This window comes from Nomascus leucogenys, chromosome 9 (genome assembly GCF_006542625.1).
Source record: "Nomascus leucogenys isolate Asia chromosome 9, Asia_NLE_v1, whole genome shotgun sequence".
Classification (NCBI taxonomy): Eukaryota; Metazoa; Chordata; class Mammalia; order Primates; family Hylobatidae; genus Nomascus; species Nomascus leucogenys.
Window position 1 is genome coordinate 3,682,683 of NC_044389.1, and position 27,486 is coordinate 3,710,168.

General features: G+C 35.8%; 1 protein-coding gene across 6 annotated transcripts in view; it reads right to left on the minus strand.

Moving 5' to 3' along the window:
• The window catches only part of NBEA (neurobeachin), a 723,704-nt gene that overhangs the window by 24,883 nt on the left and 671,335 nt on the right, over nt 1-27,486 (minus strand). For all 6 annotated transcript variants that reach the window (XM_030818536.1, XM_030818537.1, XM_030818538.1 and 3 more), the window contains 2 exons: nt 20,166-20,333; nt 1,431-1,520 (listed from right to left, as the gene is read on the minus strand). In XM_030818536.1, coding sequence (XP_030674396.1) covers nt 1,431-1,520; nt 20,166-20,333 — 258 coding nt within the window. The remainder of the gene's footprint in view (nt 1-1,430; nt 1,521-20,165; nt 20,334-27,486) is intronic.

Here is a 27,486-nt window from a genome sequence, read left to right on the forward strand (position 1 = left end):
ACCAGCTTGACCAACATGGTGAAACCCCATCTTTACTAAAAATACAAAAATTAGCCAGGGGTGGTGGCACGCACCCGTAATCCCAGCTACTCGGGAGGCAAAGGCAGGAGAATTGCTTGAACCCAGGAGGCGAAGGTTGCAGTGAGCCGAGATTGCACCACTGCACTCCAGCCTGGGTGACAGAGTGAGACTCTGTCTCAAAAAAAAAAAAGCATTTATGTGTTTCCTAAAAGTTCGACAACTGATTTCTTGAAAGTTTAGAGGACTTATTTGTCACTGTATCTCCAGTGCTTAGCATCAGATCTGACATACAGAAGGGGCTCAATAAAAATTCGTTAAGCGTCAGAGTAAATGAAAGGTGTGATTAATACTTCCATCACAAAATAACAGCTTATACATTTGTTTGCACATATATTATGGACCATATTCCAGAGCTCTTTACTCTAAAATTAGAGTACTTGTCGTCTTGAAGTTCATCTTGTGAACGCATTTTTACCTTCAAGAATTGTTTACTTCAGTAAAAAATAGTGAAAAATCAATTTAAAAAAAAATTCTAAAGAAATTGCTCATAAAAATTTTACCTTCTTCAAATTACTTAAAGAAGAAAATGTTTACTATTTGCTAATAAACTGTAAAGAAACTTTTTTATGGAAATGGACTTTTAAATTCAGATTAAAATGAAAAGAATATGACTCCCTTGCAACGTGGGAATAAGAGGTTTAACCAGTAGCTAATTATGATGATGTCAGCTAACATTTATTAAGAACTTATTGTATGACAGGTGCTGCTCTAAGTGCTATACAGTATTGAATCATTCAATTCTCAGTAGTAGGTACTATTTTTACCTCTATTTTACAGATGCCGAAATGCAAAAACAGAGAGGTTAAATACCTTGCCCAAGTCATTTACTAGCTAGTGCAGAGACGGTGTTTGCCCTGTCCGGCTCTGCGACCCTTATTCTTAACCACTCTGTTCAACAACCTCTCTGCAATAACCATAAATTACCTTTATATTTCTTTCCTTTCCTTCAAATGAACTACTTCCCCTACTGTACCTTGCCACGAAATTTGGCAATATCATATTGTGTCTGGAATATATTTTCCATTGTAATTTACAAATATAGTCTAATTCTGGTGTCAGTGTGTGTCTCTATGCCTGTGTGTGCATGAATGAGTTTATGTAGAGGCATACATAGAGAAGATGGCTATTATTGTGAATCCAAAAGTGGGATAGCTTAAGCAGGACTTACAGGTAGATTTATACTTCCTTCTCTGTCTCTCCCTGGGGTATTAGTTTGTACTTAGGCTGAAGAGTTAACCAATAAATCGAGAAGCCTTTTAAAATACGCTGTAAAAATCACAATTTTATTTGCTCTATTCCCAGGTAAAAAGGAAAGAAAAAAAAAATCTCAACATGCTGATATGTCTTACCAGGTGCATGGCAGAGCTCCGAGGCGGATGTGGCTCAATAAGCAACTGAGATGGCGTCTGTCCAAAGTTCTGTATCTGTGCCTCCATGGCCTGCAGGGGAAGGAGGGTGACTGTCATAATCAATATGCATCAAAGAGAGAGGCCAACACACTCTTTGACAATGCAAGTGTATCCCTAGTCAGCCATGAAAAAAAGTCGAGAAAATTCAACGGGTGCTCTTTTCTCGGGGTGCAGAATCATCCAAGTGTTAGTATTTTGTAGACAAGCTTTGCTTCTCCTTCCAAACATGCTTCAGTTAACCCAGTCACTATTCTTATTTCCAGAAGCTGGGGTTAAATGTGGAAAATCTAACCTGTGAATACACGCATGCAGCTAAAGACCAAAGAACACTTTCCACACTAAATACAGCACATATACCTTAATAAAGTCCTTTGTAAGAAGGAATGTATGGGGGTCTCTAATGAAATAAGCTTCTGGAATCTTAATGGGGAAAAAAAGAATGAGACATAAAGCCTACCAATTATACAAAATAAAATTCAGAAAGTTATAGGTTCCAATTAATTCAGAGGGCAATCAGTAGAAAGAACACCAAGATTTTATAGAATTATTAAACATAACAAAACTTTCATTACAAAAATATATTTTAGCTTTCTATGCCATTTTAAGATGAATTCTGGAATATTATTTTTAAGGTATAAATTCATTTTCCCAAAATTTTCTTCTGAAATTTTAGAGAGAACTCACCCGAAAAAGAAATAAATCTTTCTGTATCCTAAGCTATACAATATTTCATTAACGCCTATGTAGCTGGAAATGAGCCTTTATAGCCTCCAAGGAATAAAAATAATTTTAGCCCTCAAACTGTCTGGACTGTACAATATACCTTTCTTGTGTGTGTCAAAGAGATAATCTTAAAAGAAACAAGTATTTCCTCTATACATGAATTCTATAGGCAAAATATTTCCATATATTAAGCTAGACTAACAAAAATATTTTTCTGAAATGTTATATGTAATTTATGTCAACAAGGAGAAGCATGATATTTACTATGATCATTACTCTGCTACCATGCTAATTTTTTCCCTAAATTGTGTGAAATTTGGTTGCACATAAAAGTGAAATACGAAAATCATAGCTAAGTGTTTGTAGAAGCACAGGTGAGTTGGTAGATGGCTCTTGACATAGCACCACCACTAATCTCATCGCTATCTCCAATTCTAATATATAAAGTACTTAAATTTAAAAATCTGTCCTCCTACACCGCATTTCAAGAAAATGTTTATCAAAGAAAAATGCAAACCTGCAAATTTATTAGCAATATTAAACATGAATGCATCAGTATCTGCCATATTTTAGCCATCACGTAAATGGGACTTTGGTTCTTTTATCTGCAGAGGCAACGGGATAAATTATTAAATCTCTTTAAGTGCTGTCCAATTTTTATGTATACATTTATTTGCATGGTGTCCACTCATAAGTAAAGTGTGACTATTTAACTAAATTTTATTCACATATGATGCATTTACATCCTACTTTTATCTCCCCAGTGCAAGATTTATGATTATAAAAGGGGGAAGAGACCATTTCTGGTTAGCTTCACATTTTTAATAACTAACTCTTGAGAATTATTCGGGAAACAAAAGTGGTAATTTTATCGTTAGCGCTGCCCTGGTTAGCAAATGCTTAATACCTAGCTTCATGTATCACGAACAGCTAAACGTCTCTCTAACGACAGATACCGCTAACTCCTGTTTTTACTTCCCAGAAAAAGGACCCAAGTGGGAGCGAGGAGCCAGAGGTAAAATTAAAACATGTTTTAGTCTCTAGATCAGTGTCTTGCACTTCGTAGGGAGCCTTTAAATGTTTGTTGAAGGAATTAGTCAACAAACATGCTTTGCTTGACTCCCGTTTTGTTTCTTAAAGTATTAAAATTGTACTAGAAAATGTTAGGAAATGGATAAAATTTCTAGAAATCTTCTGTGCTGTTCTCTTCAGTGAGTCCCAACTCTGACCTTTTTGGACTAAGGCAGAGTACATAGGCGTAGATATTTAAAAGAGCTCCCCAATCAGGCATCAGGATAAAGATGAGATTGTGACTAACTTTATCCTTTCATTAAGACACTCAGTTCTCGACACTGAATGTTTATTTCTTTTGAGACTATACTGACTCCCTCTTCCTTGTGTTCTACTTTACATGCCTTCATGACCCAAAGGATCTCAGTCCAATATTTACCTTTTAGCTATCTGGTAATCCTGCCTTCCAGTAATTCCTTACCCTCTGACTTAAAAATGTACAGATCTTTCTGATCTTGAAAAGCATGCTGTCTCCTTTAAGTTCTACTTCTTGTCATTCCTAAAACGTTTGAGGGGGAAGTGAGCACCTACTGTCTTTCTTCACCTGCTCCCCATGTAAGATTTTCTGTCCTTTCCCACTTTCAGGGGGTCACCAATGACTTTCTTGTCAAGTGTGCAGGTCCTGTGCATGGGAGGGTTGCCTGGTGACACGCAGAACCCATTCTGCAACCCATGAATTGTTACAATGAGGTAGTTGTTCGGAGAGCTATGTAGGAGAATGGAGGAGAAAATCCTCCCTGAATGCTAACCTTGGGCAGGGATCTAAATCCTTCACCTCCCAGACTCCCTAAATCATAATGAATGCCCTGCATATTCTCACAGCACATTTTTCTCCTTTACTATAGATTTTAACACACAATTCTTTATGTATGTCTGTTTGTGCAGACTGAATCTCTGCAGGTCAGGACGGTGAGTTAGTCTTAGCAGAGATTCTAAAAATATTTGGTGAATATAGAAGCAGGGCATTTGTACAAAACTGAAACCTAGTCTAGAAAAAGAAAAGCACTTCAGAATTTTTTACTTTTACAATTCAATACCACAAAAACAATGAACAGACATTTGTTGAATGCTTACTCTACGCCAAGGGATACAAAGTCAGATACCAGACTGACCTCAGGAAGTTAGCAGCCCCCAAAATAAAGTGTGTCACACGGTAGGGAGCAGGACCACAGTGGAGACAAGCCCAGGCTGCCCCGGGAGCCCAGGGAGTGACAGAGGGGAAGGGGAATAGGTTCTTAGGAAAGAGACTTTTGAAAAAAGGACAGAGCTCAGGTTTGAAGATTCAGTAAGAATTAGCTTGTCAACAGCATGAAAGCTTTTCTGCCATATATTTTTCCCTTAAAAATTTCCAAATATTATCAAGTTAAAAAAAATAACTACTGGAACTGTGAGATGAATTCCTTCTATATTATCCAGAAATGTCATTAAAAAAATTCTACATGTATCTATTTCTCTATACATTGGTCTACAAGGGTCAGAGAGATTTAATGTTAACTTTATTTATTCACAAAGCATGTATTTGTTGAGTACCTACTACATAATAGATTCCATTCTAGATATTAATGATACTGGTAAAATAAAACAGATAAAGATTTCTGCCCTCAAAGAGCTTACAGTCAGCCCAAAGTCACACACTGGCATCCCATGGGCTAGATTCAGCTCACAGACATGGCTTCTATTTGAAATTTACAGGTCAGTAAATGGCATGCAATAAATTGTATTTTTTGGCTTCTCTTAAAAACTTAGCAGATCAGGCAATACCACATCAGCATTCCTGCACAACTGCCCTTTTGTAACGCCCACCACTCATGTGACCTGGGCACTGCCACTGGCTTGTGTCACTCATCTATTCCCTGTCTGGTTCTTATATACTTCGGGGTTTGTGAATCCTTTTAAAATATAATAATTAAAACTTTAATTTGTATTACAAGATATCAATTGCTTTGTATATCTGTTGTACTTTCCAGTAAACACAAAATGAGTTAACATTGATCACGTGAGCTCATGAGCATGTATAATGTATATAGAAAAACACTAAAACTTTGGAAATGTCTGTCAATCCAATTTCATTAAATCTATGTTATCTATTATTAGAAGCTCCATTATTTATATACTATTACTATGATTGATTGACTGTAAGACACATTATGATTTTGGAGTATTGAGATATGAAAATGGTGTGCATCTTAGAATCAATAAATCATAGTAACTTTTTACTTAAATAAACAGTGGTATCGTGAGACTTACATATTTCATACAAAGCTAGCATAGGTAATAGGCTTAAACCACTAGATTTTTTAAAACAAATGTGGCTAAGAAAACGTTTGATGTTTCGCAAATACAAAAGACCGTGCATCCATTGGTAGACAACACTTTGGTAGAATAACATGAAAATATAGATTTGCTTGTACTTAAATAATATTCTTTCTTAATGTTATTAAGAAATCACTGATTTTGGTATCTTGAAGTTAAGCTTATTATGTGCATTCACTTTTATTTATTTATTCAAATTTCTCATTTTTTAAGGTTTAAGATAAAGGTGTATAAGGCACACTAATCTTACGTGTACAGCTTGATGAATGTATATATGTATGTGTATACATTTTTTCAGTTCTTCTAACCATCATCTAGATTAAGACAGAGGACTTTGGAATGGAACTAGAAGGTTCCATATCTTGGTCTGGGTGGTGGTTACATGAGAGAATACATAGATACTGGTAACCTTGTGTGCCTCCCCAGCCAATTATTCCCCCTATCTAGCCCCATCACCCTGTCAAGCTAATAATTATTTTGATGTTTACCATCGATTATTTTTTATTTTTGAATTTTTGATAAATTGAGTTATACACTACATATTTTCTGTTTCTGCTTTTTGGAGCAACATAATGTCTGCAAGATTCAACCTTGTTGTACGTATCAGTAGTTTGTTCATTTTTTTTGCTGTACAGTATTCCCCTGTATTAACCTACCACAATTTATCAATTCTCCTGTTGATGGATATTTGGGTTGTTAGCAGTTTCAGGTTATTATGAATACAGTTGCTTCGAAGATTCTTGTGTATGTCTTTTGATGGAGGTTAGCAGCCAGTTTCTGGAGGGTCTATACCTAGATATGGGATTGCTGAGTCATAGGGTAGGAGTAAGTTTAGTTTTACTGCCAAACTGTTTCTCCAAAATGGTTTTGTGTATTTATTTTCTGTAAGTATTTGTGAACCCAAAATGTAATGGTCGAAGCTGTGAATAAAGTAATGATTTACAGTGTGTGGTCTTTTAGGGTACTGATAACTTATTAGTAAAACTTGTATATATCAAAACTCAATTGCCTCATAAAACAATTATAATAATTATTTCTTTACCTGGAATTGTTAAAGCAGAAATGAAAATTAAGTTAAAGAGTAATAAATTTTAATTGTTATATGGATTCTTACTGATTATAAAAGTTGTTTTGCTGAATATTTATTGAACTGACATCATGTGCTTAGCATTTATTTTTCTCTCCAGCTAAGACGCACCAAGAAATAGGTAGGTTCAACACCTTGAGGAAGTTCTAAAACGTGGAATTCTGTAGGTATATGCAGAAAAGTAAAGATAAATGTGAACTGAGTTATGCACAAATGAACAAAATAAGTAAATCTGAACAGTATAAATGATTTTCAGATTACAAACACATATATGACACATAACTCAGTTTTACCTGCTTATCTGTGTATACAGCTCCCATTAAGGATAAGTTTTAGGGACACTTTCCCTTTTGTCCCCTCCCTACTTCCTGATTATCCCATTCCTTAGTCTATTGATGCTCTCCTTTATACGATTCTGCAGGACCCACCTACTAAGTTACAAAATCATGACATCTTCATGGGAGTCCCCTTTTTCCTTAACAAGTTCTCTTGAGTCTTTCTTCTTCCTCATAGGTCAGGGCCACTGTGCATGGGTATGCTGTTTATGCCCTGTACAAAGATGCCCAGTTGGAAGGCAAATAAGTGACAGAATCTACCTTGAGAGCCAGAGCAAGGAGTGCCTTTTGTAATTCATCCATTTAGAGAAGGTGTCCTCTAAAGTGTGCACGAAGGGGCGTGTGTGTTAGCTATGATGTGACATATGCCTTATTCCTTTGACCTCTGTATCTCTTAATTGTTTTCTTTCCTTTCTGGCTTTCCTTCCAAGGAAGTTCTACCTCCTCTATGAATAAAGATACATACCTGGAATTAAATCCTCGGAAGAGGAAATTGATAAATATACTGTGTGCTTATGTGTTGCACATTTGCTTATTAATATAAAAGACTTCCTACTAAGGTAAAATTAAATATGGCAACCAAGTAAGCCAGAATTCAGAAGCCATAACTTCTCTGGTGTGTGGTAGGTAAAAACTTTGGTTAATCTTGTCTTTCCCACATTGCAGGTAGATTTAACCCATTTACCTTTTTCTCCATAGAATGATTACAACTTTTTTTTTGGTAAATGTAATTCAGTATTATCTTTCAGATGAAATGCCATCAGGTCTATGGAGCCATGACAGACAGCACAAAGGAGCTAATAATAGAGTCTCTCAAATGACCTATTCATCCATCTCCCTGGTCTGTATAAACTTTTAAATTGTTTTTCAGAAAAATCAGCATTTTATAAAGTACTATAGGTTATGGTACCCACAATGCAAAATATCAAACTACATCCAAATACCAGTAAATTCACTAACAATTTTCACAAAATTCAAGAAAAAGTAGTAAAAGTGGTTGCTTGAGAAAACAGAAAAAAATTTTCAAAGTTTCCTTAGCGTTTTGTTTATCTCACTGTATAGCTCTTACTTACAAGGCTTTTATTTTAATACTTAAAAGTACTCTTTTTTAAACCAAAAAATACAAATTTGACACAAAATAAAAAAATACATGTGATTGATATCGTCTTTCTGTTCCACCTGCAATTCTACCAATGCCAAACAGGTAAAAAATAAACAAAAACAATGGAATTTTAAGTCTGAAATGATAAAAGGAAAGGTTATTTAGTGGCAGACTATATTTTAACTGATAAGCTTTTGCTTCTGGTTTATTGTTGTAATAAAACAAGATCATATAAAGCATTACTTTTTAATGCTGGAAAAACAGGAGCAAAATAAATCAAGCAAATAATATCCGTGCTTTGTTATTTCTTGCTTTATAAATATTAAACTATATAAAAAATTAAAATGCTATTTTATATTCAACTGCTTCTAGTTTTTCATAGAAACCACAAAACAGAAGAATAAATATTTTTCCTTTTGTTTTAACCTTCAATTGCATTAAGGCTAAACCTATCCTGGCAAAATTATTAGAATATTTAAGCAAATATTTGGTAATCTGAGTAAAAAGGGCCCACATTTGCCTTAATTAGTAGATGCGCTTAGACAATATTTGAGGGAAGGATTCTGATTTGTCCAGTTACCTGCCTTAATTCTTGGTTTCTTTCTTTTAGCGTAAATCTAAGCAGAATGAAGATGTGACTTATCCTCTTGCTGATCCCTGTTTCCTCCTTGGCATGTTGAATTATAATGGTGATATTACATAATTGACTTAACAAATGAATGTGAAAAAGTAAGCACCATTTCCTCCAGATAGAAAATGCTCCATCCAGAATATTTTCTGTCCAAATCAGGTCAGTGCCATCAATGACAAGCTCACTCAATTTTTCCACTTAAAATAAGTATAAGTCAACTCAGGTAGGAAGAATGAGTGCATTTTAATGTAGCTGACTGTGGCTGACCAAGCCTGGAAGCCTTAAATAAGTCTTCTTGGCCTAGAGAAATGAACAACCCAGGGGGAACAGAACCGGTGAGCTGGACACCTTCCTTGGCTCTGGAAGATGCGTGTCCATAGACCTGTGCTCCCTTGCTCTCTACCTTCCCAGTGGGTTCAGCCGATGACACAGCTCAGGAGCAGAGACAGGATTCTATGGACCCGCTCTGCCAAGTCCCGTTTTGGCAGTGCCTGGCTGGTACTCCTCTACCTAAGGCCACAGCTCTTGTTGGGTGAGCACTTTTATTGCCAGATCCTGGGAATGGCTCCCTTTCCTTGTCACTTTCCCTTGTTCATCCACTTTACCAAGTCTATAACTTTGTAAATAGAACCATTATTAAACTCTCTTCATTATCCTTTAAAAAAAGTTCATTGTGGTAGAATATACATAACACAAAATTTACCACCTTAACCATTTTTAAGAGTACAGTTCAGTAGTGTTAAGGACATTCACACTATTGTGTAACCAGTCTCCAGAACTCTTTTCATCTTCTAAAACTAAAACGCTATATTTATTAAACAAAAACTCGCCACTCCCTCTAGTCCCTGGGAGTCACGATTCCACTTTCTTTCTCAATGATTTTGACTCGTTAAGATACCTCATAGAAGTGGAATCATACAGGATTTGTCTTTTTGTGACTGGCTTGTTTCACTTAGTATTAATGTCCTTAAGGTTCATCCATGTTGTAGCATGTGTCAGAATTTCCTTCCTTTTTAAGGTTGACTAATAATGCATTACACACACATACACCACCCCACATTTTGTTTATCCATTCATCCATCCATGGACACTTGGGTTGCTTTCAACTTTTTTTTTCTTTTTTGAGATGGAGTCTTGCTCTGTCACCCAGGCTGGAGTGCAGTGGCGCAATCTCAGCTCACTGCAACCTCCGCCTCCTGGGTTCAAGTGATTCTCCTGCCTCAGCCTCCTGAGTAGCTGGGACTACAGGTGCCCGCCACCATGCCTGGCTAATTTTTGTATTTTTAGTAGAGATGGAGTTTCACCATATTGGCCAAGCTGGTCTCAAATCCCTGACCTTGTGATCTGCCTGCCTCAGCCTCTCAAAGTGCTGGGATTACACGTGTGAGCCACTGAGCCTGGCCTCAACTTTTGACTATTATGAAAAATGCTCCTGTTGAAACCCTTTCTCTCAATTCTTTTGGATATATACCCAGAAGTAGAATTTGCTGGGTCATAGGGAATTCTATTTTTAATTTTTGAACGATTGCCATATTGCTTTTTCCAGCAGCTATACCAGTGGTAGCCTTTTATATTCCTATCAATGGTGCACAAAGTTTCCAGTTTCTTTTTTTTTTTTTAAACTTTATTTCTGCAAAGCCAATCAAGAAGTGTTGGAAGGAAAAAGTGTAAAAGTTATTCTTGCATATTTGGGAACAGCAAGCACTTAGCTTGAGAAAATGAGGACTTAAAACAGTTGAATCAAAGGCAATACCCTGCTACTTGTATTTAAAATCAATGGTGATGTTCTTTCTTAAGCAACATTCTTCTCTTCCCTAATAGCTACAATATGATACAGTACACAACAGCTCACTTGAAAGTGCTAGAATCAGAGGATAAAGAAGCCATAAGCCACCCCACTTACATTTCCTACTATACAATGCCTTTTTGGCGCTTGATAAATCAAGCATTCATGTAGCATTACATTCAACAGAAACATCTCTCGTACTTTGGGTTTAAGATCCTTGTCCCTCCAGTTCAGATGTCGTGACATCCAGTTTCTCTACATCCTCACTAACACTTGTTATTTTCTATTTTGATAGTAGCTAACCTAATGGGTGTGAAGTGGTATCTCACTGCAGCTTTGATTTGCGTTTCCCTAACGATGAATGATGCTGGCACATACTTGTTGGTCATGTGTATGTCTTCTTTGGAGTCTTCATTATCGCTTTGAAAGGTAATGTGCTGAGATCCTGACTGATACAAATAGGACTGTCATTCAGGCACAACAAATGAGAGAAATTCTGGTTACCTTTTGCTACATGTTGGGGTAGGAATGACCAAAAAAAGATTATATCCAAGCAAGGGGCATTTTCACTGAGGATTTTAAATATTTCAGGATAAACATTGTAAGCATATAGGAAAGGCTGTAGAGTCTCATTGCAATAAATATTTGTTGATACTCAGGAAGAGAACTGAAATACTCTTTTCTAGATGACTTAGGGATTGGCCTGCCTGGAAGCAAAGATTTTAGCAGATGATCGCTTAAGGATTCTTCCAGGTTTCTGGTTCTTTGCCCACTTGGGGATTAATCATTAAATGGTACCTAAGTAGAGGACTCAACCCACAAATCCTTTACCACAGGTGAGAAGAATCAGTATGACATCCCTGCCAAATTTTCCCTGGTTGAATAAGTTTATATAAACTAAACTCTATGCTGGCTGATTCAGGAGGTGAAGAAGGAGGAAAACAAGTTGAGGGGGAGGTGGTGGTGTAGGAGTAGGAATGAGAGAGGTGGTGGCCTTTATAAGTTCACTGGAAGTGTTTAATCATGGGAAAATATTTTTTTAAAAAGCTGAAATAGGCCGGGCGCGGTGGCTCACGCCTGTAATCCCAGCACTTTGGGAGGCCGAGGTGGGCAAATCACGAGGTCAGGAGATCGAGACCATCCTGGCTAACACGGTGAAACCCCGTCTCTACTAAAAAAAAAATACAAAAAATTAGCTGGGCGAGGTGGCGGGTGCCTGTGGTCCCAGCTACTCGGGAGGCTGAGGGAGGAGAATGGCGTGAACTCGGGAGGCGGAGCTTGCCGTGAGCCGAGATCGCGCCACTGCACTCCAGCCTGGTCGACAGAGTGAGACTCCGTCTCAAAAAAAAAAAAAAAAAGCTGAAATAGATTTGTTTGGTATGTGGAATGACATTGACACACAGGTTTACCAGGTGCTGGTATAAATATTCCAAATTGAAATCATATACTTTTAGTATACTAAAGTGAGGATAAAGTATTATTGGATGTATTCAGCAGAACAAAATATTCTTCTTGAGTTTGACATAAATGGGCAACAATAATTTAGATATACTGTATTGAGACTTCAAATGGCTTTAAATAGGCTCATTATCAATATGTTTAAAATGTTTAAAAATGAGTTCTAAATATCTAACTGAAATGCCTAGGTACTTAGATGGAGTAATATCTATTTCAACAAATTGAAGCATGCAATATGTTTTGAATAATTGTTAATTTATGCTGAGGTAACAACTGTGTTATAGAAGTGAAATCTATGTTAACAGAAGATGAGGAAATCCCTTCCAGCTATTTCTATTATAAACGGCAGAGGCTGCAATTTTCACCCTTCTTCCCTTGAGTAAAATATGGCTTTAGATGCTTGTGAAAGTACTTGCTGTTAATTTCTGAAAATCAATAATTAGCACTTCTCAACACCACACAATAAAAATAACACAAAGCAGAGGAAGAGGCACAAGTCACATAAACGACATACATCCAACTTTGACTAGCTGCATTATTTATGCTTTTCTAGTGGACGATTAACGACCACGGCCTAGTAAAGTACTGCAGTAATTATGAGGAGGCAAGATAGACCTAAATTAAAGATTTATTCACTAATCAAAATTAAATGTGTGTCATTAATTTCCTTGATACTAATTTCTATATTAAAACCTTTTTCATCAAACCTTTGCAATGCAAGCCTTATGGCTCTCAGTGTAAACCTTTGCAGTGAGAAACACATAACAAAGATATTTGGACCTATATCCTTATTAGTTTTAGGAATCATAGTATTTTTCGTGTTCCCAAAATGATCCTTTAGCTTTAAAGAACACCAAATATGTATTTTCACTCCACTAATTAAAATGTAGGGGTTTTCTTTCCATTTTAATTTGGCTTTTGAATCTGTTAAAATTTTCATCCCAGTAAAACATGCAGTAATTATAGGGGGAAATTAAGATGGTTTTAAGAAATCTTTATCAACCACTTTGTGATCATTTGTTGCAATCACTTCTCAGAATAACTGCCCAGGAGAACCCTGGATATCCCCCATATGAAGACAATTAGGCATCATGGCATCTGTAAATGGATAACTTTGTGCTACAACTCATTCACGCAGATCGGGCAGGTGGTGTTGATATTCCTTGTCATATCAAAGAGAGTCAGAAATGGGGGGAGGAAAGGCTGAGGGATAAAGGATTCATAGAAAGAATAAAGAATAATAGAAAGAATTCAAGGAAGGCAATGATTGTAGAGGCCCTCAATGTTGTCATTATGGGCCTTTAAATTACCCTTCATTTACATCATCAGGATGAAAAAGTGTGTTAATTTTTTGTCTTATAAATTTTATGAATTCATCTTCTCAGAAAAGCCAGCACTGCAGCTGTTTTGGTTAAAGACACATCTATCTTCTGGTTCTTGACAGCCCTATCATGTCAATTCTCTGTAGTAACAAGGAATATTTCAGCAAGAAAATAAAAACTGAAGTAATCTAGCCTACTTCCTATGGGCATATTTTCACCACAGCAGATCCAAAGGGAGGCGGTGTTATCCCTGTCAGATTGAGAAAAAGGTAGAAAAAGAAACTATAAGCTAAGAAAACCAAGAAATATTAACAGAAAATTAGACTAAAAATGCCACATTTTTGTGACTGTTGGTAATATTAAAAACTACTTAATATTTTAATATTTCCAGCATAAATAAATGTGTATATCTATAAATAAATATTGCAATGGCTCGTATGTTCTAATAGCTGCCAGCAAAACAGCCTTTTATGATAGACTTATGTGCATACCTCTCACCGTTAAAAAGAAGCCATTGAAATCATTTTCAGTTTGGCAATGTCAACTATAGAATGATGACAAGTATCATGACAAGCTCAGAACTTAGTATCTTGTTAATAACTTGTCTGGTATATGCTTACAGCTTCTGTTGAAATATTGACTCAATTTTTTTCTCTTGCTGAACCAGTACAACTTTAATGCCAGTAATAGTGATGCTAATTCATTTGATAATATGAACAGAAAACTAATGACACTAAAGTAAAACTTTTTTTTCAGACAGTCTCACTCTGTCGCCCAGGTTGGAGTGCAGTGGCATGATCTTCGCTCACTACAAGCTGCGCCTCCCGGGTTCACGCCATTCTCCTGCCTCAGCCTCCCGAGTAGCTGGGACTACAGGCGCCCGCCACCACGCCCAGCTATTTTTTTGTATTTTTAGTAGAGACGGGGTTTCACCGTGTTAGCCAGGATGGTCTCGATCTCCTGACCTCGTGATTTGCCCACCTCGGCCTCCCAAAGTGCTGGGATTACAGGCGTGAGCCACAGCGCCTGGCCTAATGTAAAACTTTTAAAAATATAAAGGATAATAAAGGATATAAATGCTAATACTAATTTAGATCAAGAAAGAATGTTACAGGCAATAAGTGGGCTGCAATTAGGCCATCTTTATAAAATTTTGGAGACAGTATTGAAAATAAATTTAAAAGCCACAACTGCTTCTTTTTACTAAATAATATTAAAACAAATTAACTTATTTTCTCTGTTGCTAACAGATTTTTTTAAATTAAATTGATAGTTTTGGTGTCATATATAATGAAATTATTGAAACAAAAGTTCTTCTAAGATAACTTCATTTAATTATGCCTTTAGGTAATAATGCCTGTGTAGTGCTTTATAGTTTAAGTATTTTCACATATTTTTCTCCTATGAATTAGGTATCATCTCTGTCATCATTTTTTTAGTTGAGAAAATACAGGTACATAAAATTCAAGTGACTGACTTCATGTCACTCAAATACTAATGGTTGAGCTGTGATACAACTTACAATCTCATTCCCATCTTTCTATCCATTTTTGTTGCCTATGGCATACAATATAATCATACTCTGAGGCAGACAGGTCTTGAACTCCTGACCTAGTGATCCACCCGCCTCGGCCTCCCAAAGTGTGGGGATTACAGGCGTGAGCCATCACGCCCAGCTGAAAAAATTATTTAGGCCGGGCGCGGTGGCTCACGCCTGTAATCCCAGCACTTTGGAAGGCCGAGGTGGGCGGATCACAAGATCAGGAAATTGAGACCATCCTGGCTAACACGGTGAAACCCCATCTCTACTAAAAATACAAAAAAACCTAGCCGGGCGTGGTGGCGGGCGCCTGCAGTCCCAGCTACTCGGGAGGCTGAGGCAGGAGAATGGCGTGAACCCGGGAGGCGGAGCTTGCAGTGAGCCGAGATTGTGCCACTGCACTCCAGCCTGGGCGACAGAGCGAGGCTCTGTCTCAAAACAAACAAACAAAAAATTATTTAATGAGAGTGTTAGGCCAGATTAATGTTTTTTAATTGGGAATATGTGGGAAATTCCTAGATAATTTTTTTTTTTTTTTCAAAATAAGACTTGCTTGAAGCCTTTCCCTGGATATTCTGAGATACCCATGTGAAGGGGAAGATAGAGTGGATGGGAAGTTAGATGGGTATCACATGTGTACTTAAAAATAGTACAGGGGGGCCGTCCATGCACAGTGGCTCATGCCTGTAATCCTAGCACTTTTGTAGGCTGAGGCGGGCGGATCACCTGAGGTCAGGAGTTTAAGACCATCCTGGCCAACATGGTGAAACCCTGTCTCTACTAAAAATACAAAAATTAGCCAGGCGCGGTTGTGGGTGTCTGTAATCTCAGCTACTTGGGAGGCTGAGGTGGGAGAATTGCTTGAACCTGGGAGGTGGGTTGCAGTAAGCCGCTGCACTTCAGCCTGGGTAACAGAGTGAGACTGTCTCTGAAAGAAAAAAAAAAAAACAAGGGGAGGGGTGAGGTTTTGATGAAATGGTTTTAAATTTTTGAAATTGGGTGATAGGTACATGGAGGTTCATTGTACCATTCTCTGTACTTTTGTAGGGGAAAAAAAAAAGCTTTCCAAATGATCCTAACACAGCTTTAGTAGAGCAGTGCTTCTTAAAAGTTAATGTCTCAAACAAGTTGCATAGGGATCTCATTACATGTATTTAGTTGGTTGGGGAAGGCTGAGAGGCTGAAGTTCTAGCAAGTTCCCAGGTGATGCTGATTCTGCTGGGTTATGGGCCACATTTGAGCATCAAGGTGTTAGAAAACCATGGGACTAAATGATTACCAACCAGAATATTCTCTTTCCTAAGCAGGTCACAGGATGAAGTTTCTTGGTCATCATTTAGTAAGTAAAAAATATAAATCAGGTCATATACTTCTTCTTAATATATAAAAATGGATAAGAAAAAATATTCTTTATAATGCTTGAAAAACTGCTCAAATAGTAGAGCTCATCTATGAAAAAAGGTGCATAGAAGATTATGATGTAAGCCAAGACTTTAGACAATTTAAATAATATCTACTATCCAACAGATCTAGTGTTTACATATTAAGAAGAGCTTTGTACCAGAACTGTACTGTCATGTTTCTGCCCAGAGGCTGTCATGATAAAGTTTATTATCAATTACTGCTTTACAAGTATAAAATAAGTTAAGCTGTCATAATTTTCTCAGCCAGAGTTCCTAAACTGTCAAAGAATGTCAATTTTCAATCTGACATAGAGAAGAAAATTATCTGTTATTCTGACCTCTAATTTCTTGACATTTTAATGCCATAATTGCTGTGGTTAGTGCTGCTTCACGATTTCACCTGTCAAGGAAGAATGAATCAATAACCTTAAGCCATTTCTCAAACTTTAGCACTAACTTCAAAACTCAGTTATAGGCAGGTAGTAGAATTTTTTTTTTTTTTTTTTTACAAAGGAGACATATGTAGATATTCATATATTAAATATTTCTCTTTTTAAATTAGTGTTTAATTTAAGCATGAAAAAATCCATCTTAGGCTAGTTGGAGTTTAGTGTAGCCATAATTAGCCTTCCTTTGGTTTTATCTATATGAAATGTACAATCTTTGTATTTTGAAAATGCTAAGATAAACATTATCAAATAAAAGAAATGTATTGAGCTCAATAAAAGGGTTAATATCTTAAACTCTGCTTTTTCCAAGAGTCTGTGTCCAACCACTTAGGTGGGAATCAACTCTCTCAAGTCATGACACAGCAGTACAAGACCTCCAGGAACTCAACAAGAATGTTTTAAAAAAAGGTATTGTGCCTCCTACATGGTCTACTCATAGGGGTTGTATATAGGTAAGGGTGCATAAATGAGCACTAAATAATGAATATGCTGTACTTCACTCCATTTTATCTGGGTTCTTTCTTATAACAATAGATGTATTTACAGAGAGAGCAACTGAGGTAAAGTGAGATTGAATGACTCGGCCTCACTTACCCAGCTCACAGGATTCAGGTGGGCTCTCGTCCTTTGGAGGGCACTATTCCTCACATTCTTAAATGTTAGTACAGAACTGTCTTTGTGGGAATCTGTTAGCTTCTACTTGGCTAACTGGCATTAACAGCAACGGGAATATGTTAGAGGGGCGAATGGTGGGAAGTGGGCAAGGGGAAATTTACTAGCATCCTTTGAAATCATTTAATCTGTTATGTCTACACTGTACTAAATGGCCCCCTAGTGGTCACAAGGAGATAGAGGCTCTTCCTAAGCAATCTTGAGTCCACACAGGTCCACGGGATCATGATAAACCTCTCTGCTGATGTGTGCTCAGGCCTCTGGGGGCTGGGGGAAGGGAAGTAAGAGTATTCCAGGTATGCGCTCCTTCGCATGTATAGTGTTCTAAGAACTGACACAGAATTATAGGGTTGAGGAAGTGGGCAAGGGGTTTGGGGAGAAAGAACATACATTTCACAGTATGACTCTGGGTCTCTCTAATGAAACCTGAGTGTCTGGCAATTATGTGCTTTGAATGAGCATGCTGAAAGGAGCCAGAGTCCTGAGCTGAGGCACCCTAGCAATAGACAGTCTGCATCACTAGAAGGTCATAAAGCTGTAATACAAGATATTTTTCAGACCATCCATATAATATGCCAACATATGCTTGAAACATTCCCATTCAACAGAAAACAATTTTTAATTTTTAATTTTTACATTTTACATTTTACATTTCTATGTAATGTTTCATTAAGAATTTCTACATTAACAAAGCCTTATACGCAATTCTTTCACTGTCCAAAGCAATGACGTGTTATTTTGTAGAAACAGGTATTTTATAAGATTCAAATAATGAACACTGTATCCATGTAAAGAAAGTTTCCATTTTAATTTCATTTTCAAATTCTTTCAGTTATCTCTTTTTAAACCCTCATTTAAATTAGAAAAACCTGCTATTTTTCTGTCAATTTTAATGCTGCCTTGCACTTTCATCACATATAAGATGCTTAATGTATTTTATTTTGTATTTAATGTATTTAATTTATTTTATTTTGTGTTTAATGTATTTAATTTGTTTTGCCCAACAGGATTAACTTTCAACTTTCTTTATAAGAATAGAACTTTATTGTAATGGGTAAAAATGTATAACAAAATATCCAAAAGCAAAAATGTCTATGACATTTAGAAGTCAAAAGATAATTCAGAGTTGATCTTGGAATATAAGGATGAAGTATTACAATTGTTTTCTTTTTTTCTGATTCTAAAAGGTATTAGCCTTAAAAGAATAGCTTATAAAGTATTTAATAAAACAGGCATGTAATAAGCAAGGGTGTATAGTTAAAAGAATAATTAAGCTCAGAATTATCTCCTACCAAATAATCTGATTACAATTTACACATAACTGGGGATACTCAGTTGGGTGAGTGTAATGATTTGTAGAGAAAATTCCTTATTTCACCAGCCAATTTCATAATACCTGCCTTCTCTCTCATTCATTCATTCTGTCTCTATGTTTTTCTCTTGGCTTCAGGCAATAATTTTATCTTCTTGTGCACACAATATGGTACAATATTGCCCCTAATAATATGCTTGCAACGTGTTCTCAGAATATTTTGCCCTAAGGGTCCAAGGATCAATGATTATGAGGCTCTTCCCTTCCTTTTCCTCTTCTCTGCTTGAACCATGCAAATGGAGTCATTTTAATTTTATAGAGGTATATAAGAAATAAACTTATGAATGCAAATTTTTCTGTAGAGCTTCATTGCTCCCATCTACAAGTTTTCCACCTTTAAAATAAAAAATAAGAAAAGCATTCCACTGGCTGGAGATGCAGAAATGATTACTTGTTTTGCATACGACAGATGGCAGATATCTGGTAGAATGGAAGACTGGGATATCACTTCCTTGAAGCAACACTTATGTAGCAGCTGTTGCATCTTCACTCTTTCCACTTATCTGAAATCATTTTGTGGAATGTAGAAGTGATTTAAGTAATATTTTATATGAATATTTTCACTAAAAATACTATACACATACTACAGCACATAATTCCCAACTGTTAGCTATAAACATTTCAGATTGAAAACACATAAGAACAAAATAGCATAACTGCATCTATTTCATTCATGCATTTTTTTGAGTATTCTGTCTAAAAGGTAGAAATATTCCTTTTATTTATTTATTATTTTTTTGAGACAGGGTTTCGCTCTGTCACCCAGGCTGGAGTGCAGTGGTGCAATCTTGGCTCATGGCAACCTCTGCCTCCTGGGTTCAAGCGATCCTCCCACCTCAGCCCCTGCAGTAGCTGGGATCACAGGCCTGCACCACCACACCCTGCTAATTTTTGTATGTTTTGTAGAGATGGGGTTTCAGCATATTGGCCAGGCTGGTCTCGAACTCCTGGGCTCAAGCCATCCGCCTGCCTTGGCCTTCTAAAGTGCTGGGATTACAGGCAAGAGCCACTGAGCCTGTAATCCTAGCACTTGTGCTTTTATTTTTAAGAATAGCCACAGTGGCAGATTATTTTAATGTGAAATATTCCTATTTAAATATTCAGCTAGGTTTCATTTATTACTAACACACATAAAGCATTACATATTTTAATGTAAATTTTGAAGTAAGAAAAATAAAATATAGATATAGAAGTATATTAAAAGTGCCTGCAATTTAAAAAGGAGCCACATACTGGTCTCATTACTTGTTTGGGGACTTTTTCCAATTTTTCCACATATGTCAAGAACCTGAAATCTATGTTTTGTAAGAAGTTATGTTGAAAACAAAATTATACAGAAAGAGATGGAATGTCAAATTTGTGTTTGAGAGATGACAGAAATTTTTGGAATAATATGGGACTTAACACCTACCTCCCTGAGCACAGGATCAGTGATACTATCCAGGTTCACAGAGCCTTCATAAGTCAAGTAGTGAAAAACATTCAGAGCACGAACTGCTTCTGGTCCTCGCTGCTTATAGCCAAATATAAGGTCGATCCACTGATGAAGTTGGCAAGAAACAAATTCACTTTCTAGGGCCTGAAATGAGTCAAGAAAGAAATGAGAGACCATCAAAACTTAGCACACCTTCATATCCTTTTTTTTAACTTTGAAATATTATATATAAAAAGAATATGCTCTTTAAATTTCTACACTTGATTTATGTATCAGATCTTCAGTTCCTAGAAATGGAAAAATACTACCTCAGTAGTATTTTACAGACACCTAAATGAAAATACAGAGACCTAAATGAAAATTTTCCCTTTGTAAAATGCTAAACTTTCTCTTGGCTCCATTAGGTACACAATATGATTTAACATAAATAAATTTCTTATAAAAACACACTCATGTTTAAAAGAAAAACAATTTAAAATACCTTTTTAATACCATGTTACAACAATTTCATTTCTCGTTTTTAAATATTAGTTTGAAATTAAGCAATTTTATGAGAAACTCTGATATACATTTATTTTCCTGCCTGGAGTCCTGCAGCTTACCTCTGAGATGACTAGAAGGGAATGTCTTTCTTCTGCTGTGAATTAACTCAGCTATTACACAGTTTGGGAATCATTGGGCAATTTTGGATGTTTGCTAGCTAATGGGAAAGAAATATAAATTACTGAGAGTCAAGGGCCATACTAAGTTTCCATAAACAGAAAAAAAAAAAAAAAAAAAAGGCCTTTTTATTTCCTAAGAAGCCATCAGAAGCTTCCTAGAGGTGTCTTGACAGGTAGGTAGGGAGTCTTGCTCAGGTCCGTGAAATAAGTAGTGATGGTGCATGGCTCACTACGCCTCTCACTTCCTGCAGTCATTTATCATCAACTTCCTATTGATTTAAAGAGGACACTGATTTCAACAACATGAAAAAGAGCTGTACATCTAGCTTCGTAAATTTCGGCTATGCATAGCCATGTAAGACAATTTTCTAAATTATGGCTGTCACTAAATATGTGAACAAAGTCATTCTCTGTGATTTCCATGGTGTTGAAACCAATTTGGAATTCACTTAATGAATAAATGATTTCTTGAATTAGATTGCCAAAAACTGCTTTTCATTTTTTAAGTATGTAAAATATTACAAATAATACTTTTCAACTTTTCCTGTAAAATATTACAAATAATACTTTTCAACTTTTCCTGTAAAATATTACAAATAATACTTTTCAACTTTTCCTGTGATCACATTTAACTAGTAATTTATTCCCTTCAATCCCTTTCCTTATTTACTCCTTTCAAATTTTTTTTGTATTTCATCTACACCAATTAGTGTGGATGTTTCTCATTCAGCAATGTAAACAATGACATTTTATGAAAGAACAGTTTCCGTACTAAAGCTAAACAGAATTTCTATATTGTCTATCTCATCGATCTTGAAATAACAGTTCAGAGTAGAACATAGGAAATGAGACAAAGTCTGAAAGAAGAGATGGTTAAAATTCCGTATTATGTCTATATTAGTTTGGTCAATTTGTATAAATGATTTTGTCAATTCTCTGTAACTATTCAATTAAGAAAAAAGGTCAGTCTAATTATTTAGTAATATTTTCAGGGTCTGATGCAATACATGAAGGGATTTAAAAAATGAATAAATAGAGGTTCATTATTGAGTAACTACTGCTCAAGTCTATTCACAGGAATCCAATTTAGTTATGGAATCAGATATATAATTTAAAGGAAGATTTTACCAACGTGATCAGCTAAGCACATTCACTACAAATATAGATACCACTAAAGAAAAGTTTGATGAAATTTACTATTATCTCTATTAGAGTAAAACCATTGTTGAATAAAATACCTAATGGAATCATGAGTGGTAGTGGGAATGATGACTTTTCAATAATTTGAGCTTTTAAAATGTATTTTTTCTCTTTTATCTCCATCTCCTATTTTCATTTCCTTCCACCACCACAGGCAATAACTATAATGTATTTAATGTTTCTCCTTTTGTTTGCATGTGCCCTTATAAAATATTACTCATTCTTTTGTGGATATACTTTTGAACCATAAAAATATATAGGGTTAAAAATTTCATTTTGTTCCTTACTTTTCTCACTTAGTATTATTTTAAAAATCTACCTGTGTCACTGTGTGACTAGCCCATTGCTTCTCATGGCTGCACAAAACTCCCCTGGTAATAAACACCAGGCTGCCTCTAATCCCCATGACACAAGCCTGTGATAAATGCCCCTTTAGGATCTTTGTGAGAATTTCTTTGGGATTTATAATCTGGAGTAGAACTGGGAGTGCATACTTAATGTGAGTCATCCATGCCCACTCTTTAGCAATGCGTGACAGTTTCTATACATCCTTATCTCCATCAACTCTTAGTATTATCCAGGTTTCTAATTTTGGCCAGTATAAGAGACACAAAATAATATCTCATTGTTTTAATTTGTATTCCTCAAATTACTAATAGATTTGACATCTTTTTAATATGCTTGTTGGTGTTTTGGGTTTCCTCTTCTGTAAATTTCCTGTTCATATCCCTTACCCATTTAAAAACTGGAGGTTCTTGTTTTATATTGTTGATTTATATATTTAATTTTATTATGATTATTTTTTAGACAGGATCTCACTCCATGGCCCAGGGTGGAGTGCAGTGTTGCGATCTTAGTTCACTGCAACATCCACCTCCCGGGCTCAAGCGATCCTTCCACCTCAGCCTCCTGAGTAGCTGGGACTACAGGCATGCACCACCGTGCCTGGCTAATTTTTGTATTTTGTATTTTTGTATTGCAGGGACAGCGTTTCGCCATGTTGCCCAGGCTGGTCTCAAACTCCTGAGCTCATGTGATCCGCCTGCCTCGGCCTCCCAAAGTGCTGGAATTACAGATGTGAGCAACCGCACCTGGCCTGATTTATATATTTTAGATAAGAGTTCCTTGTTGGTTTGAAACACTGCAAATGCATTCTCCCAAATGTCATATATCTATTAACTTTATCCATGTTCTTTGTTGGATATATTTTCTTAATTTTGAGATCATCAAATCATGTTTTAAAAATGTTTATGCTTTGAGGTTTTGTCTTGAATTACAGAGATAACTATACTTTTATCAATTAGCTTTATATTTATGGTTTTACTTTTCATATTTTGATCTTTAATTAATCTAGATCTACTTTCATTCATATATGATATTAGATACGGGTCCAGTATTATTTTTGTTTATATAGTGAGTGAGTTTTTCCAATACCATCTATTAAACAAAAATTCCTTTTCTCAGAGATGTATGGTATTATCTTTACTGTGTGAATATATATTTGAAACGAAGACATAAAACTGCCATTATTTACAGATAATATCATAATCTACATAGAAGAAGCCCAGCCTTCTTCCTCCCTTTTTCTTTTGCTCTCTCTCCTATGTATCTATCATGTCTAGATATGTGTGTGCCCAGCTTTCTATATTTTTCATTTCTATTACTATCTTAATTTATTTTATCTTTATATTCTTTTGCTCTCTCTTCTATGTATCTATCATGTCTAGATATGTGTGTGCCCAGCTTTCTATATTTTTCATTTCTATTATTACCTTAATTTATCTTAATTATCTTATTTCTTACATATCTCAATATGTGCTAGAATTTATTCTTTTTTTCAGGATAAACTAGGCTATTCAGGAACATTTATTCTTCTTTGTAACTTTTACATTAAGTGTATAGATATATCAAAAGAATTTGATGGGAATGCCAATCAATTTATAAATTAATTTGTGAACACTGACATTAGGTTTTAGTATCCAAGGTCCCCAAATATCTTGATTTATACAGATCATTTTCTATGTCCTTTATTAGAGTTAAAAAATAAAATTTTCTCCATAAAAGTTTTATCTTAGTGTTCTTGGTTAAGTTTATTCCCAGATACTTCATAAATTTTGATGCAACTGTAATATTTTAAAACTATATTTTATACTTGGTTATTAATGATGTAGAACAATGATACTGATTTCTAGAAGGTGATTGTTTTTGTAGCAACTCTTAGTAGTTACACCTATAACTTTTTTTTTTTTTCTTATAGAATTGTTCTTAGCCTTAAGAACTATGTAAAACAGCAGTGGTGATGGGGAAAATCCCTGTCTTTTTCCTGATCTTAAGGGTTAAACTCTACTTAGTCCTGATGCAGTTCACACACACACACACACACACACACACACACACACACACACACAGGCATATACACACACATTTGATAACACTGATAATAACTCATTTAGAATTTGTATATTTATAGCCATACATGAAATAAGCGTTATTTCTTTTTCCTCCCCTTCACTATTTTTGGAATTAAGATCCCACTAGCCTCATAAAATTAGCTGGATAGCTTTCCATGCTTCCTGGAACAATTTGTATAAGAAAATGAATTCATTATCTGTTGAAAATTTGGTAGATTTTACGTGTAATGTAATATGGGCCTTGAATTTTGAGGAGGGGATGGGAAGATTTTACCATTTAAATTTTCATAAATCTTGTCAGTCTCAATTTTGACATTTTAAATATTTTTCTCAGTATTCATCCATTTTATCTCAGTTTTAAAATTTATTAGCTCATAGATGCTCATAATAGTCTTTAATTAAATTTAAAAATATTTATGTCTATAGTTATTTACCCTATTCTATATATTAGAGAGGAAGCATAGTGAATCAATAAATAATTAATTGTAGTTAAATAATTTTGTCTTATTATAAAATTAAATGACAAAGGAACAATGAGGTAAGAGGTTAAACAAAGTCTTGTCGATTTTTTATCTTGCGACTTACTGTGCGTAAAGAAAAGAAGATACAGTTTACACATTTAAAAGCTAAATCTAGTTCAAAATTAAATGAATATCTAAGAATGGAACATTAGCTATCAATAATTAAAATATAACAACTTGTCTCAAGCTGAAGCCTGACATTAAGACTCTTTACTATAAACAGTATTGACCGGTCATTGGTATCTGTTTATTTTGTTCTTTTCAGAACCATTTTTATATACAAACCTATTTGGCACTTTGAAACAGGATTTTTAGTACAATACTTACATTGGAAAAATGTAAAGAAATACTTGATTACTAAGCTATTAGTGTCATAATGGTCTTAATAGCTTTCTTTACCCTCTACTTGCATATCTAAAGGCAGAAGCAATTGCGTTAAGCCTAGATAAACCAATTCCCAATCCATAGCTCTACCCTAGGGATCTGGAAAGAAGGAAATAAAGAGTGATATTTAAACTAGAGAGGATATCTCTTAGATGGATAATATTTCCCTCATTCTAATTTCTATTTTGTCCCATGAGTATTGGATGGTACAGAATTCTTTCTCTAGCAGGTTTGAGGTAAAGCTTCTCTGAAATTTATGAAAAAAAGAAAGTAGACACCGAATTTAACTGTGAGGAGACAGTATTTCTCCTGAATTTTAAAATTTAAGAATATTAAATACCCATGTCTTCTTCTAGACCAGAGCAAAAATATTTATTTCCCATCCCTTTTTCTCATTACCTCAAAAATCTGCTTTTGGGATTAAAAAATTCTCGAAATAGAGTTGCATATATTCAAGTAGATAATCAGAAAGCCATATTGTCATTTCTGTAGTGTCTTTGCCATCTTCTTTTCATAATTTGACTGAAGTTGTAGCTATTACAACTTCAATAATTCAACTGTTTTAAGTAGAGACAATATAGTTGTCTTGGATGTTTATTTTAAGGGGCTTAAATTATTCTAGTACTTGACTGTTCCTGGATGTATAAGACAGAAGATTATTTCCAGCCCTCACAGCTCTCCACATGGGTTACTACAACATACTTCAAACTTCTTCTGTAATCCAGTCTGTCTGGTGTCCTGCTTGTGGGACAGACTTGTCAAGCCATCATGTCCACATTGCCATTCTCTATTTCAAAGCTGCCACTGCTCCTCCCAGCATAACCTATCTGACCTCCATCCCACCTTTCCCCACTGTCTCTCAGGACTTCCTGATACAAATCCTTAGCCTCTCTAGCACAGACACTTCACAGCCCTTGGGCACACAGCAGCTGGTATGACCTCAGAGCTTTTGCTTTCTTTCTCTCTAGCTTGAAAGCATTGTCTTCCTGCTTTTTGAAGACCTACCCATCCTTCTTACTCAAGTTCAGTGTTTGCTTCCTGTGTTCTCAGCTCTCACTTGTTTTTTTCTATGAATTTCTACCCAACACTTTTCATCAGTGTCCTCTTGTTACTTAATAGAGTAAGATAACACATGCAAATTTACTTGTGAAATCATTTTACAACAAACTGTGAGGTACTATGCAAATGAATGGGATGATTGCCAATTAGCACTTCATTGTTTCCAAAGTCAATACTATACCCTCAATTAGAATGTAAGCCTTTTGAAGATAGGGACTTTATCTAATTCTTATCTTGCATTTCCCTTAACTCTTAACCTATCATTGGACAATTATTGTTTAATAAATATTTATAGGTTTATTAATTAAAGCAGTGGAAAAGATGTGATAGTCACAAGAGGAAGGAATAAAAGAAATGTCAGTAATGAGGGTGGGGCTGGGGAAGAAGCTCATTCATTCACTCAGCAAGTATGATTGGCCATCTGCTTTGTGACAGACCCTCTTCTAGATTGTAAGATTATAGCAGTGAACAAAAAACCCAAAGTCCCTGCAAGAGAGTTTACATTGTAGTGGGAGGAGACCAACAAAAACTAAGATAATTAGTAAGATACAGGGTGTGTCAGCAGGTGACAAGTGCAAAGGAAACAGAAAAGCAGGATGGGGAGTAGGGTATATGTGTAGTAGGGGGAGGATTGCTAGTTTAGGGGAGGAGGCCAGGGAAGGCTTCTCTGAGTTTGTGACAATTAAGGACCCCAATGAAGAAATGAACTGTAAAGACATCTGAGAGAAGGGCATTTCAAACAGAGGGAACCTTCATTCATTCAACATGGAGCACCTGTTATGTGCCAGGCAGTGTTCTAGGCCCTGGGATACTGTGATAAACAAGACAAAACCTCTCATGTTTGGGAGCAGATCCCACTGAAATGCAAATAAAGAAGGTGAATATAGTCTAATCTCTCTTCGGCCCCAAATTACTGACCACCTACCATATGTCAGACATTAGCCTTGGAGGACACATAGATGAATAAGCATTCAACGTCCTGAAAAAGATTACGGTCTAGTGGAGGATAAACATGTTGACTCTGGCTTTTTCTGCTGCTTAGAATTTCTGCTAAAGGGCC